Consider the following 17,343-nt stretch of genomic DNA (forward strand, 5'->3'; position numbering starts at 1 on the left):
GAATCAGAGAACCGTAGATTTAGAAGGGACCATAAAGGCCATTTAGTCTACCCCACTGCCAAGATGCAGGATTTGTTGTGTCTAAACCATCCAAGGCCGATGGCTACCAAGCCTCCTTTTGAAAACCTCTAGTGAAGGAGCCTCCATGACCACCCAAGGCTGTCTGTTCCATTGTCCTACTTATTACAGTTAGGAAGGTTTTCCTGAGATTTAATCTAAATCTGCTGTGCTGTAGTTTGAACCTGTTGCCTCTTGTCCTGCCCTCTGTGGCAAGAGAGAACAACTTTTCTCCATCCTTTTTATGGCAGCCTTTCAAGTATCTGAAGACCGCTATCATATCTCCCCCCACCCCCTTATTCTCCTCTTTTCCAAACTAAACATACCCAGTTCCTTCAGCCCTTGTTCGTATGGCTTGCATTCCATCACTTTGATCATCTTTGTCGCTCACTCCTTTCCAGTTTCTCTACATCCTTTCTATATGTTGGTGACCAAAACTGGACACAGTACTCCAGCTGAGGCATAACCAGCGCAGAGTGGCACTATCATCCCCTATGACTTGCATGCTATACTTCTGTTAATGCAACCAAACATTTCATTTGCCTTTTTTTTTGAACAGCGTCGGATTGGTGACTTATGTTGAGGTTGTGATCCACCACAGCTCCCAGATTCTTCTCAGCTGTCCTGCTGCTAAGCCAGTTTCCCCCCAATCTGTATTTGTGCATTTGGTTTTTCTTCCCTAAGTGTAGCATCTTACATTTGTCTTTGTTGAATTTCATTTTTTCTATAGCCCAGTTCTCCAATTTATTAAGATACCTTTGAATTTTAGCTCTATCCTTCAGAGTTTTTGCAAGCCCCAGGTTTGTGTCATCTGCAAATCAGATCAGTTTGCTCTCTGTTCCTACATCCAGGTAATTAATAAAGATGTTAAACAACACCAAACCCTGAACAGATCCCTGTAGAACCCCACTTGCGACCTCCCTCCAATCTGACTTCGTTCCATTAATAGTTACTCTTTGTTCGTGGTTGTTTAATCAATTATGTATCCACTTAATGGTGGTACTGCTGAGCCTGCATTTCTCCAGCTGACTTATCAGAATGTCATGTGGGACTGTGTCAAAACCTTGCTGAAGTCCAGGTATATTATGTCCACTGCATTTCCCCCTATCCACCAAAACAGTTGTTGTATCAAAGAAGGAAATCAAGCTGGTTTGGTATGATTTGTTCTTAGTAAATCCATGGCGGCCGCTAGTAATTACCCCTTCATCATCCAGGTATTTTCAAATTGAATGTTTTATACATTGGTCTAGTAGCTTCCCAGATATCGAAGTCAGGCTGACTGGTCTATAGTTTCCCAGCTCCTTTTCCCCCCTTTTTACGTTAGCCTTTCTCCAGTCTTCTGGGATGTTTCCTGAGGTCTTGAAGGTTGCATTCAAGGTTGGATCCCATAAATGTCCTCTTTTTCTTTTTCTTTAAGGTGGTGGAGTAACAAGAGGCAGAGGGAGAGGAAAAAGCGATATGGAACCATCAAAGTCAAGAGCAAATGTGCAGGGGAGAAAACGGTTAGCTTCTGAAGAGCATTTAGGGGATTTCAAAGAGGTGGAACAGGATCAGGGAAAAAAGAGCAAAACTACTGAAGAGGAAGCGACTGTCCCCCCATCACGGGTAATGTTTTTTGTATGTTGCTGAGCCCCATTATTTCAAATATTATTGAAGTGCAGTTAGCAATGTTAGAGCTTTAAAATTGGTTCATCTCTTGCATTATAACTATCTTCAGCTTTTTATCTCATGATAAAATGTTTATTCCAGATAAAACTTGCCTTCCCAGTGTTGTACAAACTAAAAACAGGAATTACTATGTTTAACGTAAAACAAGGAACCTAGGATATAAAGTACTGTTAAGGTTCTTCTATCAATAAGCTACCACCCTTAGTGCTAACTGTGCTACCCGTATGTGTTTTGGGGTTCAAAAACTAAAATATACCATAGGACAATCTGAAGGCTTTTAAAAATTAGTGGTGATAATTTTGTAGTATTTTATGTTTTAATCACATTTACTAATGGCTGTTTTCCAACGTATGTTGGAAGTTAACAGATTTTGGCTTGATGGTGTAGTTTTAGAAAAGAAGAAAAAACCTCCATGTCTTTATTTTCTGTAATTTTTCCTCTTATTGATAGTTACAGTTTTTCTGATACTTTTACCTTCTGTGAATTTGCTCAGGTTTTTGTGGGTTTTTTGTTTGTTTGTTTTATTTTGTTTTTTTGGTCGGTAGCACCATTTACAAGATTAGTTCAGGGAAGAGTGGAAGGGGATTTATTTTTAATAGCAGTGATTTATTGTAAGATAGTTTTCTTGTCCTCATGTATGTTTTTGTGGGTTGTATGATCACCTGCTGAAATGTTATTTACCTCAGTCTGTAGTTCTAAGACTTCTTTATGGCTTCCGCTCCACTATCATAAAAATTCCATAAATTTTCTCTAGCTCATAGAGGAGGCAGGATGTGGTCTCCGTTATCTAATTTCTCCATTGCTTCGCATGCTGAATCCATTGCTGTGCAATCTGAGTAACTTAATATATTAGTGAGCACAAGAAGATCTCTGTATTTTTTCCCTTCCTCTATATTGTGTTAAGTTTTTGTTGTAGGGTATCTTGGTTTTTAGATTTTAATAAGTGATTTTGGTGGAGGTGCCGGTAGTGTGGGAAAGCTAGGTCAGGAAACTGGGCTTTACGTTTTCTTTGGAAGGCACACAGATTTGTGGTCATTCTGATCTCTTCCTGAAGTGAGTTCCACAGTTGTTGACTAGTTGCCAAGAAAGCTGTCTCCTGTCTACGGATCTCAATCTTTGGGTTGCCAGTTCCATTGTTTCAATGGAATTTATCTGTTGTGGGATGTCATGATCAATGACTGGCCCCCAAGGTAACCTGGGCAAATTTAATAGGAGTGCTTTAAAAATTAAGACAAAAATATTGAATTTAACTTAGTGTTCAACAGGAATCTAGTGAAGAAAACCGAACAGGGTGATCTGGGAGATGAGAGGAATGGACACCTCTGTTTTAGCCTCAGTGGCTATGTTTAATGACAGGTTTCAGAGTAGCAGCCGTGTTAGTCTGTATCCGCAAAAAGAACAGGAGTACTTGTGGCACCTTAGAGACTAACAAATTTACTTACCTGTTCATGCTCTCTCTGTGTGTGTGTGTGTGTGTGTGTGTATATATATATCTCCTCAATATATGTTCCACTCTATATGCATCCGAAGAAGTGGGCTGTAGCCCACGAAAGCTTATGCTCTAATAAATTTGTTAGTCTCTAAGGTGCCACAAGTACTCCTGTTCTTTTTATGTTTAATGAGTGGTCATAGTGTCATTTATTTCATGTCTTTTTTTGTGGGATGGAATTTCCTAAAAAGGTGTTCTGAGATTAGACTAAATCATGACCTTTTGTGAATAGGCCATTTTAGTAGCTTCTTGTTGTTTGGGCATGGGGAACTTTCTAATCTCAGTCCAAAGCAGGTACCTGTTGGTCAATAAGCTTTTCCTACCTTATCTGTATCCGTGTTCTAGACAAAAACTAGCTCGTGTGTAAGCTTTTTTTTTTTTTTTTTTTTTTTTAAATACTACTTGGATGACAAGCTGAGAAGTAAAATGATAATGAGTTAACAAACGCTGGTGAAAGAACTTTTGTTTTCTGGCAGCGGAAGTCATCATTTTATTGTCAAAATAGTGGCTGTTTGAGTTTTCATAAACACAGAGCGTGACATACAGTATGTGCATTAGTTTTGTTTTGCTACACAGAGGAAACAAGAATTCACATTGCAACTTCTGCAATACGTTGTCACCATTATTTTATTTTCTTCCTGCTAGTATTGTAAACATAATTACTGGCAACTAATTACGAAAAAGCCACATTTTGTGATGAGATAATGAGGCTTTCCCTGAAAAATGTTTGCCTTTGAACTTCTATTTAAAAAAAAATCTTAAAAAGAAAGTCTTCTACCAGTCTCTTTATTTTATTTTAATGGTTTAAAGATCTTTCTAACATCAAAATTAACATGTGATTTTATCATCGTGGGCCTGTCAAAGATTTTTTTTTAATTATGCATTTTCAGCCATTAAACTACACTGTGAACAGTTTACACTGCGAAGACTGCCCACATTATTTTACCTTTAATGTGTTTACCTTGGAATGAGCACATCATGAAGAGCTTAAACCTTATGGATTGTTTCTTGTCTCTTGACGTAAAAATATTCAGTTTGCCAGTCTTAGTATTTTAAATGTGGACTTAGAAGTGTTAACAACACCCTCTGGTGAGGAGAAAGATCGCATGGAGCATTCCTTATAAGGACCACCAGGCCTAGTGGAAAAGTTAGTTCCTAGTGCTGTTGGAGAATTAGAACAGAAAGTCCCTTCTCTTTAAATAGAGAATAAATGGTGGAGAATGTACTGTCAAAGTACAACCCCTGCATTAGGCAGAGAAGACAGGCTTATACCCTCCCAGGACTTGAAAAATTAACCATGCACCTACTAGTTGGAGAATGAAGCCTATTATCCAGACAGAACCAATCCTTGGAAGTGAAATTTCACTCTGCTACAGTAAGTTTGGAAATTATGTGTATACCTTGAGCTCTGTATTTATGTAACAATTTAAAAAGGCCTTTCAATATTAATTTAAAATATTCATGTAACCCTATCAATATTAACTTAAAATATTACATTTTACAACACCTTAAAGCTAGGGCTGCCAGCTTTGGTTGGACGAATTCGTGGAGGTTTCATCATATGACATAATCTTCAATTAAAGATTAATCTTTAATTCCTGGAGACTCCCGGACAATCCTGGAGGGTTGACAACCCTACTTAAAGCATGCATGGGGCTTCACAGGCATGAGACAAAGACCCCAAGGAGCTTATAATGTAAGGGCCTGCTCCTATAAATGTTTACTGCAGAGCATAGTGCTTAACATGGTAAGCTTCCCTACTGAGTAGTGTACCCTAAAAAGTACACTTTCCTCATGACAAATTATATAGTGAGTGAGTTATAGGGTTGATAATGGAACTCTGGTTGCAGCTCATATGAAGCTGTACTAAGTGGTTCAATATTCAAAGTGTCTTTTAATTATCTTTAACTCAGACACAGCATGACCAGTTTTCTTCAGACTTTGCAGAAAAAAATTAGCTGGTTGAATGCCATTCTGCAGTTAATTCATTGCTTCAAACAAGGAAACACTAATTACTAGATGAGCCATAAAACCCTGGTGCTTCAGTCTCAGAGCATTATTCCTCTATTACCATACTTAGCTAAGGGAAAAAAATCTCGTATAGAGTTGAAATATAGGCGTACTTCTGATTCACTCTAAGCTGCAGCCAGCCAACAGATAGCGCACATTTGACCCGATTGCCATGACCATTACAAGTAAAAAACTGTTGTCCATAACTTTACTTAATTGCTCTTTTCTTCGGTGAGAATACTGTGCTTGGAAGTAAGTGTTTGTAGCTTAATTAGACATAATATAGACAAAGGAATGGATGAAGGGTTGCTGTGGGGGAAGAAATCATACAAAATAGAGGGGGAGGTTAGTTGGGCCATTCAGTCAATCTCCCTGCAAATGCAGGATTATTACCTAGTGCACTTTTTGTGTTTTGTGCAGTCTAGTTTTAAGTCTCAGACAATGAGGGTGGTCAATAGGTGGACCGTGGGCCAAATTCAGACTGCTTCTGAACAGACAGCAAAATCTTTTTATTTACTTATTATTATCATTGTTGGTTTTGTATTTTCTCTGGAGTCTGGACCCTGACTATACCTTGACCAAGAAATTTGGACTTTGACAAAAAATAATTAATTACCCCTGTTTTAACTGCTCCTCTAGTGAGACTATACAGCAGGGGTGGGCAAAATACGGCCCGTCTAACATTTCTGTCCAGCCCGCCATGACTAACATTTTTGTCCTCACAATCTCTGGGCTGCTAAAAGTCCTGCAGCGCAGCAGGGCACTCAGGCAGGCTGCCTGCCTGCTGTGGCCCCACGCTGCTCCTGTAAGCAGCCGGCTGCTGCTGGCATGTCTCTGCGTGCCCCTGGTAGGGGAAGGGGAGGCAGATCCGCGTGCTGCCCCCTCCCCCAGCACCGTCCTCACAGCCCCCATTGGCTGGAAACCAGCCAATGGGAGCCGTAGGGGCAGTGCTTGCGGGCCCGGGCAGCACATAGAGACCCACTGCCCCCCTCCCCCTCCAAGGGGCGCACAGAGACGTGCCAGCAGCCAGCTGCATCCGGGAGCGGTATGGGGCCACGGCATGCAGGCAACCTGTTGAGCCCTACTGCGACGCCGGCTGGGAGCTGCCTGTGGAAAACGCCTCCTGGCCAGAGCCTGCACCTCGCACCCACTCTCGCACCCTAACCCCCTGCTCCAGGTCAGAACCCTCCTGCACCCAAACTCCCTCCCAGAACCCGCACCTTCTCCTGCACCCTCAATTTTTGCGTGAATTATTTTATTAGGTGGCACTGCAGTGGAGGGGTAGAATTAAAATATGTCATTAATATAGTAGAAATGTGCAGCCCATGACGACTTACTAAAATTTGTGGGGTGGTCTCCCTGCAAAAACTACTGCACACCCCTACTATACAGTATATCTAATTGTCAGGAAGACTTACTTGATATTGAATAAATTTTATCCCACTACTCATATTATTCTTTATTTTTGACATTCATTTGGTTAGTTCCAGAATTTTAAAAGAAAGTGCACGCACACAAAAAAAGAGGCCAACCCACTAAATCAGAGAAATACCACAAACTTCTCAAAATTCATATTAATATGAACTGAAATAAATGTATTGGAGGGAAGCCTTTCTACAGTTAACACTGGAAAGTGTAGATCTCATTACAGTTTTGTAGTATATTAAAGCATTATGTAATCTGTATATGCAGTCTGTAGCATTTGTGTTTCTAGATTAGAGCTGCATGAATAACTGATTTTTCGTTCGCTGGCAGTTCCAAAAAATTGTGGAAAACTTCATATTGGGTGAACCCAAAACTGAAATTTTCTTGAATTTTTCTTAAATCGAAAAGTCTGAAAAAAATAGTTTTGTGTTGAGTGAAACCTTTTATTTGAAACCTTTTGTTTGCTTCAGGCATTTTTAACCGTTTCTAATTAATGCAAAGGAAATTTTGGAAATGAGCTAGAATGAGAAGGGGATTTAGGTGTCGTTCACAAAACTGAGGAAGTGCCTGTCTCCCCCATTTATACTTAACAGTCAAATTGCTAGAGCACTCTCCTGGGATGTGGGAGACCCAGATTTGAATCCATACTCTAAAGCAGGAACTGAATGCAGGTGTCCCCCTTTTAGGTTAGTGCCCTAACTACCAGGCTTTAGTGTCTGTCTCTCTCTGTGTTTGTGTCTCTCTCATCCAGTGAACATGGGAGGGGGGCGATTTGGGTTAAAGTCCCTTCCCCAGAACAGGGATTCAGACCTGGGTTTTCTGCATTCTATGTGAGGGCTCTAATCACAGGGCTATTGGTTTTGTGACTGGTGCCTAAATCCCCTCCTGAATCTAGCCCAAGAAATACAAAAGTTTAATTTTGGAAATGTTGAAAAAAATAGTTTCAGCATTTCTAATTTTTTCCCACCTGAAACAAATTGCCAAAATCCACATGAATTTGCAGATTGTTTTGATTTGACCTGAATCTGCATTTTGGACTGAAGGAAGTTTCAGCCCAAAAATTTTGCCCAGCTCTGGTCTCAGATAGTAAATAAGGGAGCACATGCCTTATAGAAAGCATCTTACACAAGTTATTGAGATAGAAGCTATACTATGTGTATACGTATGTGTGTATTTATATCTGAGAGAGACCTCACAAAATTAAAAGGAAGAATTTGTTAGCCAAAGCTTCCAGCTCTGACCACAATAGCTTTTGACAAAATCTAATCTGTTTCTTGATAAAAGTAGAGTCCTGAACTCAAGCTTCTGATTTAAATTTTATTATAAACACAGAAAAGATTTTTTTTTTAAATCGTATTTGATTGTATCATCTCCTCTGTAGGAACATATGTCCTGAATGCTTATGATGACAGAATCTGAAACCCACTTACATTCAGAAGTGCATTACTCTATGAGTGATCCATAATTTGCACAGTAAGGCACTCTAAAGATTGTTGTGATCTTTTATTTTCTATTTCACAGGATGCATCGGGAATACCTCTTGCCAGGGCTATGAGGAAAGTGGAAGAGAATGATAACAAGACTGTGTCACAAAAGATTGAAAGTTCTGTGGAGAAAAGTGATTATCAGCTCCACAGCAAGAGGTCTGAACACAGGCTAGATGCAAAAAGCCAGCTCTCCACTGACACAAATAAAATGAATAAAAGGGAAAACAACGATGAGGTTATCCATTCTGCAAGCCAACAGATGCACCAGGACAAGCCATCCCACTCTCATGTTCCCCTAGCTGAGACTCAAGAGCTTGATTTAAATCAGGATCCTGAAGCTGAAGATTTTAACTCAGCCAGAAGCACAAATGCTCTACAGAGTTCTAAAGAAACCAAGCAGAACAGGGCACCCTGCATGTATGGGTCAAGTTGCTACAGGTAAAGTGGAATTGTAAATAAGCTAGATTCAAATTACTGCTAGCAAGTCACTACTTACCCCAAATGGGAGATAATGGTAGAATCATTAGTCTCCTTTTTCAAAATATTGTAAGCAAAGGATTAGAAAAGATCAGATAGAGTAGCAATCTTTTTAGAAACATAAAAAGGGATAGTCTGGAAATGTTACTGACCAATCAATATAACCTCAGCAGGGGGTGAAATAGTTCAGCAAATTAGAAACCACAGTTCAATAAGCAATAGAACAGCTTGCACCAGGCAGTTACAAGTACAGTAGAGAAAAGAAATTGAATTGGAGAGAATGGCCAGCGTGTGTGTATTTTATTAACAGACAAAGATTTGATTAGAAAATGTGATTTTATGTAAGTGCATTTATTGAAGCAATTGCATGTTCTATCTTCTCCCAACAGTTAATTCTTCTTCAAGTAATGTCCCTCTGGGTACTCCACTCTAGGCGCACTTATGCACCCTGCCAGAGATTTCTCATAGCCCTGTCTATTCGGCCTGCGCATGTGTGGTAGTCAGCTTAGTGCACGCGCCATTGTTATATAGCCCTGCGCAGGTGAACTGCCCTCAGTTGCTTTCCAACTGCCTCAGCCGGAGATGGATCTCTGGCAGTTGTTCCCATTGAGGTTACCTCAACTGTGTCCCAGTTTTTATTCCAATTCGTAGTATCAGTGTAATTGGTTAGTAAGTAGTAGTAGCTTTGGCTTCCTAGTTTTTAACGTTGTAGTTATGTTCCTGAAAAATACGACTTTAAGTAAGATGATGTTAAGCGAATCGAGTTTCCCCTTAAGAATTAATGTAAATGGGGGGGTTAGGTTCCAGGGAATTTTTTTTCACCAGACAAAAGTCTATATTATATATATACACATACTGTATAAGTTTTAAATAAACAGTTTAATACTGGTACCCAGCAATGATGATTGTGAAGCTTGGTTGAGGTGGTGGAGTCAGAGGGTGTGATATTTCCCAGGGAATGCCTTATTGCTAAATGATGAACCAGCAATTGGCTGAGCCCTCCAGGGTTAACTCGTTGTTAATGTAGCCTCACACTCTACAAGGCAGCATGAATGGAGGGAGTGGAGACAGCATGGCAGATAGAGACACAACCTGTGTGTGTGCGCATTGCCCCTTTAAGTACACTGACCCCACTCTAAGTACACTGCCTTGTTAAGTAGATCAGCAAGCTGAGATGGCAGCTGCTGCCAGGAAGCTCCCTCCGTCCTGAGCCCTGTCGTGTGTCCCCCCTGCTCTTTGGAAGATGGGGGTAAGCGTGGTGCAGCAGCAGGGGGGAGGGGACCACCAGGACATTAGCTCCTCTCTTCCCTCCCCTGCACAGCAAGCAGGAAGCTCCGGAGAGCAGTTCCAAGGCAGAGGGCAAGAGCAGCACATGGCAGTGGGGGAGAGACAGCTGAACTGCTGGCAATTGATAGACTGCTGGGCGGCTGCCACACAGGGAACTTAGGGGAATGGGGAGCTGATAGGGGGGCTGCCGGTCCACCCTGGTTCCAAGCCCCCACCAGCTAGCTGCAATGGGCTGCTCTTCCTGCAAGCAGTGGATAAAGCAGGCGGCTGCCAAACAACGTTATAAGGGAGCATAGAGCAACTTTAAATGAGCATGTTCTCTGATTGGTCAGCAACGTAACAACGAAACAACATTAACTGAGATGACTTTAAGTGAGGAGTTACTGTATTTATTTTCATATATATTATATAGATATTACATAGTAGATAGTTCTTGTTCACTGGGAGGTTATCATATGCCCAGTACTCCCAGATTCAAACGTTGATCTGTCATGCCAAGAAGCAGTTCTGGTAACCAACAGGCACTCCTGGTGCATCTGTTGTCTTGGGGAATTGCACGTTGTTCTGCCTGGCATTAAAATCTAGAGCCAGAAATAACAGGGAGATCAAACTTCCTCTCCACATGATGGAGAGCTCTCTGTGCCCGGCTTTTGACCCAGGCCAAGGGTCCTCTCTCCCCATCCCTTCGGGTACATTGGTCTCCGAGCAAGTCTGCTGCCTCCGCTATCTCTGAACCACACTCTTCGAGGGCATCTAAGAGGAAGACCCAAGGCTCCTCTCATAAATCTTCCAAAGAACATGTTCAGAGTTCTCCAGGTCAGGAATCTACCTCAAAAAACCCATTGTCATTCGTACTGAAGTAGCTGAAGACACCATCTGCTCTCCATTCCAGTACCCATGAGGCTGGTGGTTCCTCAGGTATCGAGGGCACTGCTAGACCAAAAACCAGCAAAACCTCAGGCTTGGAAAGATCATCAGTACTGTTAGCAGACTGGGAAAGATCATCAGTACTGTCAGCAGACCGAGGTGGCAAGAAGAGCTCTTCCTCTGCTGCCTCGGTACTGAAGAAGCCTGCTCGGGCTCTTACTGCACTTCCATTGGAGCGACCGAGACTCACTGTACTTTCAGTTCCCTTGGCCACTATTACCTCAGTGCAGACCACAGACTCGGTACAGCAGGAATTTTTGTTTTCCCCGGGACCTGGCTGTATCTGAGATGCTCGAATCTCTGCTTTTCGGCTCCAGCATATTTTCAGTACCAAGATCACCGGAAATTCACCTAATACCGATAGTTTCACCTCATTTCTCTGGGTGCTCCATCATTCTATAGCTAGTTTAAGGAAGATTCTGATGAAGAGCTTGCCCCAGTTTCCCAAATATTGGTCCAGGGCTCTCTTCCTCACCCTTATAGAGGCCCCTTTCCAGAAGTCTCTGAGCCTATGACCACTCGTGGCCCAAGGTTGCAGCCGCCATCTCGCTCGTTTGAACACGCATGGGTGCCCCCTCCTATACCACCTGCTTGGCTATACAGGGATCCTTGGGTGGCCTATTGCCAGCAGTTCTCTAGGACTTCAAGCACCACCAATCGGAGAGAGAGGCAGCCTTCATTGCCTGCCCTCTCTAGGAGTCCTGATCCTCAAGCAGAAACCTCTGAGAAGCTGTAAGTTAGAGCCCATGAAGAGATCTCTCTTCCAGCCAAGATCACTGGATGAAGCAGTTTTGCCTCCTCCTCCATCCTTGGTAGATGATTTTAAGCAGTTTCAGGATCTGGTCAGGAGAATTGCTGACTCTCCCTGCAGATACCTCTCGAGGAAGTTAAAGAAACTCCTCATAAGCTGCTTGACATCCTTCATAAAGCTTCATCTGCCTGCATAGCCTTAACTGTCAATGAGGCCCTTCTGGACCCTGTAAAGATCGTTCAACACATCTGAGCTTCAATTCCACCTACACACAAAAGAGTGGATAAGAAATACTACATTCCAGCAAAGGACTGAGTTTTTATTTTCTCATCACTTTTCTAATTCTTTGATGGTTAATGTAGTTAACAAATGTGGAAGGCAGCATCATGCTAAATCCATGCCCCATGACAAAGATCATAAGCGTCTAGACCTACTTGGTAGAAAATCTTATTTGTCAGCCTCCTGACATTTTAGAATCGTGAACTACAAGGCATTAATGGTGAAATATAATCATATAAATTACACCAAACTGAACTCTTTTGTTGACCACCTACTGGCGGCGCATGGAGAGCCATTCCTGGCAGTTATTGGGTAAGGCCAGCTGCTTGACAGAACATCACCACAAGCAACTCTCTTGATGCTGTTGATACTGCCACCTGTTTGATTTCTACAGTGGCAGTTCTGAGAAGGGCTTCCTGGCTCCAGCTCTCCAGATTTCCAAAAGAGGTCCTTAATACAGTGGAAGACCTCCCTTTTGATGGGTCTAAACTTTCTGCAGATAGCACAGATGATTCTCTGTGCATGTAAAAGAATTCCAGGGCTACTTTGCATTCTCTTGAGATTTCCACACCTGCCTACAAAAGACTGTTTAGCAAGTCCCCGACAGCTGAGAGATCCCATACTGCCCAGTTCCCAAACTCCCAGAGGTGGTATGAACCACATCAGAAAAGAGAGAAATTCCAGAGAAGGAAACCATCCACCTCTCAGCTTTGACCTCTCACCCTTTCATCTCCAAACAGTAATTTTGATTGACTGGTCCAGGGTCTGAATTACCATCCTCATCCTTACCAGCTGTACCAATTCACCTGCCTTCCTCTCTTTGGCGCCTGCCTTTACCACTTCAGACAGGCTTGGAGTCTATCACTACAGATAAGTGGGTTTTGGAGGTCATCTCCACAGGATACATCAGCCACATTTTTACTCTTCCATCGAGCAACACCTCTTTTCCATCCCTCTTCAGGGACCCCTCTCACAAGAACTTGCTTGGTCAAGAAATAGACTTTCTCCTACACTTGGGTGCTACAAAACAGTTCCCATGCAGCACAGAGGAAAGGGGATATGTTCCAGGTTCATTCTGGTAACAAAAATAATGGCCATTGGATACCCACCACATATTCTATATTTGATAAACAAGAGCTGTGCCCTGCTCCAGAGGCAGTCTGGGTCACCGATCCCGAGGATATGCCTTTCACCTTCATTGGTTGTCGGATCTACTGTATGCATTCCCACCGACTCCTCAAATAGCCAAAGTTCTACTCCAAAATAAAAAAGAATAGAGCCAGAGTCATCCTGATAGTCCTGACCTGTCCCAGACAAACATAGTTTCTTTACTTGTTACAACTGACCATTTGCTCACCAATCACTCTCCAGGCTGCTCCTCATCTCCTCTACTGGGAAGATCCTTTGCCCCAATCTCCTTGAGTGCTTCGTCTCAAAACATGGTTGGTCGATGGCTCTCGGGATTAGAGACAACCTGATCAGAGGAGGTAAAAAAGTACTATTACCTAGCAGAAAACAGTCTACTCGCTACACATAGTTTTAAAAATGGACAAGATTTGTCTGTGGGTGTGACCTCAAACATATTCCATTGACGACCTCATTGCTGCCAGCTATACTGGACTATATCCTAACACTAAAAAGTTTGGGGCTATTGCTGAGCTCCATTAGAGTCCATCTGGCAGCCATCATTACTTTTCATTCTCAAATAGAGGGTTATTCCGTTTTTGCCCACCCAACAACAGTTAAGTCCCTCAGGGGGTTCAGAAATCTCTTTCCACCAGTCAAGCATCCTGCTCTGGTTTGGGACCTCAGTCTGGTTCTTAAATGCCTTACAAGACCACCATTTGAACCGATGGCTACCTGTTCACTCCTACATTTATCAATGAAAACTGCATTCCTGACAGCCATCGTGTCGGCAAGCCCCCCCTTTCACAGTATTTTTAAGGGACAAGGTCACGTTGTGATCATGCCCCACATTTTTATCTAAAATCTCTAAGTTCCATATTAACCAACCCATTCACCTGCTAGTCTTCCTCCCTAAACCTCACCTAGATAAACGAGAGGTACTGTTGCACACCCTTAATGTCAAGAGAGCCCTAGCCTTCTGTCTGGTTAGGACTAAACCCTTCAGAAAGATTCCCTAATTGTTTCTCTTCATTCACTGTTCTCCACTTCAGCAATAGTTGAATGGCCTTGAGAGCTTCACTTTTAATCTGGCAAACTCCTGCCAGAAGGGCCTGTTTGTTGGATGTGACCTTGGAATATTAACACAAAGCCAATTAAAATAGCATTCAACCTTCTACTCCATATGTACTAAGTTTACAGTAACCAGCAGATCCTTCTAAGAGAGATCCTGGGCCACAGGTGAACTTTTTGCAAACATAATGATTCTTCCCTATTGTGTGTGTCTATCCGAGGAACCCCCTCAGTCAAGTCTTTTAAAATTGTAGCTGACAATAAGAACTAAAGAAAAATTGATCTCTGCAACATACTTATTCTCCCTGTACCTTCAGGCATTCCTTTTTATAAATCACAAACAGGCAGCTTCTTCCCATACAGAGCTGGAGGCACTTCAGCTAGAGGAGAAAGCCTGGTGATCAGCTCTCATACCATGATCCTATCACCAGGCTTTGAGAGAATGTCTGGAGATTCAAATTCAGTGATACCGCATCACCTTTGCTCCAAGGATAAGATGGTGTCACTATTTGCTACTTGACCGTTTCCATTATCCCAAATCACAACAACCACAGTTTTGCTTGAGAATGAAATAAATTGGGTCAATGTTCAATTCAGTTGTTAACCAACCAACCAGTTGTAAACCAACCCCATTGTCTAGGCTCGCTCATGACAATAGTAAAGGCTAAATTCTTACATGCTGGTTTGTTTTTCATGTGTTTTTGTTCCAGCCCAAATAGTTCTCCCTGTCAGTAGAAGGTTGGTTGTTTGCACTGCATTAATGCCTAGAGGTGGCAACCAAGATCAGGCTCCCTCTGTACAAGGTGCTGTATATACATAGTACGAAACTGTCCCTGTTTCATGGTACTTACAGTGTAAATAGACAAAAGGTGGTGGAAGGACTGTATATCCCCATTTTCCAGATGGGGAACGAGGCCCAGAAAGATTTGTCCAGGGTTTTAAAGGTAGTGTGTGGTACAGCCAAGAACTGAACTCTGATCTCCAGAGTCCCAAGCCAGTGCTTTAACCACAATACCAACCTTTATCTCAAGTAGTCTCATCTGTTAATTTACTCAGTGGGAGTCTGGAAGCCGTTGCACCCTTTATAGAGGGACAGCGAACTCACCAAAGCCCTGGTGTTTCATGTCTGCTCTTCATAGAAGGGACAGATATAGAACCTATTGTCTGATCTGGCAGGACAGGACCCATAGGAACTCTTGGCTTCACATATACATCTTTTTCTAAATGTTTTACATTTTATTCCCTTCTGAAAATGGAATATCTTTAGTTTTCGTTAATATTAAACTTAGCCCAGCATTTGATAAGCCTCTCTGAATTCTCTCTTCCAGTAAACTTAATGATGGAGGATGTTACTATAGACACATCCTAGCATGTCAGAACTTTAGATTAAAACTCTTCAGGTTTACAATCAATACTATAATAGCTATGGCTTGTGACTGCATTTTTGTTAATGGGACTCCAGTGGTGGTGATACTGTAGCAGCAAAGTCGTCTTTAAAAAAAAAATTGATGTTCCAAATGAGTTTGTTGCTTGTATACCCATGAAAAGCCTTCTAGGAAATAAATGAGAATTAAAATCCAATCTATTGATTCGAATCAACTAGACTGACTTTGTAACTGGTTTGATTAAAGATCCTTTAGCTAGTCAGGAATCTTAAAAAACGGTAGTAAATAGCTTGTTGTCACAGCAGGAAGTAACTGTTATTTTTTGTTCAAATGTTTTATTTAGCAGCAAGTTGGGTATATAATAACTAAAATTTTCTATAAATTACTGTGAAGCTGCAGGTATTAAGTAACTCAGATATATCAAGTATAATTTAAAGCTTTTATTTTACAAAGCCGCATAGCTTGTGAATCTTTATAGGCATATAAAATACTCTTGTAAGTAATGTATTGAACTTACGGTACTTACACAAGAAAAAACATGTTGTTCTGGTCAACTGAACATTAGAGTTCCCTACTGTCCAAGAGTTTATTATATAATTCAGCCATTTCGACAGTGTCGCCTACGGGTCATTCCCTAGTGTAATGGATGGGTGTTCCTTTACTTTTGTCTGAATTTTTTTGTGCCTTAGAAAAGTAGACAGCTAACTGTAAGTAAAGCAATGGGAATAATGAGTAGGTTGTTCTTCTGCTGTCAAGAAGGGAAACATTGGCTTATCTATGGCATATAATTTGATGCTTTTACTATGCATGCTGGGTAACATTGAGCAGAGCATGAAATGAAAGCAGAACAGCTAGGACTTCATCAGACAGGACAGGGTAGAGTATAATTTTTTATTTGCCCCGATGACCATTTAAGCTACTTCACACACAGTATGCAATTTGACAGTTAACTAATTCAGTCAGTGTCCCTAAGAAATCTATATGCTTGATTGAACAAAAAATTATTAGAAAGACCTCCTCTGGTGAAAGGCACATTATTCAGTAATCTTCATGTTTTGTATAAAGTATCCCTAAAAAGAAAACTGACATATAAAATACTGTAACTTCTAGAAATGTTTGCTGTTGGACTTGAGGCATTAGATAGAAACCTACTGCTGTCTGAATCTTGGAGTGGAAATTAACATAAAAATAAATTCAAGAGCGTTATTTTCTTTTGGAGCGTTATGGAAGCTGTGTTAGTTAATCTTGGTGGTCTGTTCTCCTTGCTTATCTAGGTAATATATTAGCATTACCTCTAGAAAACTAATTGAACCAACTGACTCTAGAAAGGTTTGGTTTCATCTTGATGACTATTCTTAAACAAAAAAGGTCAGTTAATTCCCCAAGATATCATTAATTTTGTTGCTCTTAATCTGACGGAAGGAAGTGATGATGATCTCTAAAGGGTTCGGTGATAGTTTAAAAAGATAAAATGTTAAAAGCAACCTTAGAGTGTCTTTCTTCAGTTAGTGCACACAACTTCAAGTGTGGCAGTGTTGCCTAGTAGGTTGATCAGTCTGGATTCCAGTGGTATAGTTGACAATAACTTGCTATGTGACTTTTGACAAATCACTTACCTTATCACCAGTTAACACATCTATAAATTGGTATATTTGTATAGTGCTTTGAAATCCTTGTACTACATAAAAGTAATATGCTGTTAATAGTTTTAGTATCTGGTCTCAGATGTAGCAGGAGCTTACCTGCTTCAAAATTTTGAGTTTCTGCTAATGCATGAGTCCCAGGATTGGAGTAAGATGAGCTTAATATGATTGTATAGAGCACTTTGCAGAAGCTATAGCTGAAATCCCCAGACTTCTCACTGTGGTGGCACTGATGTGCTGAGGCTGATAGTACTCAGTGGCT

The 17,343-nt window shown here is 41.4% G+C and overlaps 1 protein-coding gene across 3 annotated transcripts in view; it reads left to right on the forward strand.

Annotated features, from left to right (window-relative positions):
• The window catches only part of APLF (aprataxin and PNKP like factor), a 103,769-nt gene that overhangs the window by 51,216 nt on the left and 35,210 nt on the right, over nucleotides 1–17,343 (forward strand). For all 3 annotated transcript variants that reach the window (XR_008444484.1, XM_054023855.1, XM_054023854.1), the window contains exons 6-7: nucleotides 1,475–1,662; nucleotides 8,171–8,574. Coding sequence is in view for 2 of the 3 variants with exons in the window: in XM_054023855.1 (XP_053879830.1) it covers nucleotides 1,475–1,662; nucleotides 8,171–8,574 (592 nt within the window). In the remaining variant the exon portion in view is untranslated. The remainder of the gene's footprint in view (nucleotides 1–1,474; nucleotides 1,663–8,170; nucleotides 8,575–17,343) is intronic.

The sequence above is a fragment of the Malaclemys terrapin genome, chromosome 3 (assembly GCF_027887155.1).
Source record: "Malaclemys terrapin pileata isolate rMalTer1 chromosome 3, rMalTer1.hap1, whole genome shotgun sequence".
Taxonomy (NCBI): domain Eukaryota; kingdom Metazoa; phylum Chordata; order Testudines; family Emydidae; genus Malaclemys; species Malaclemys terrapin.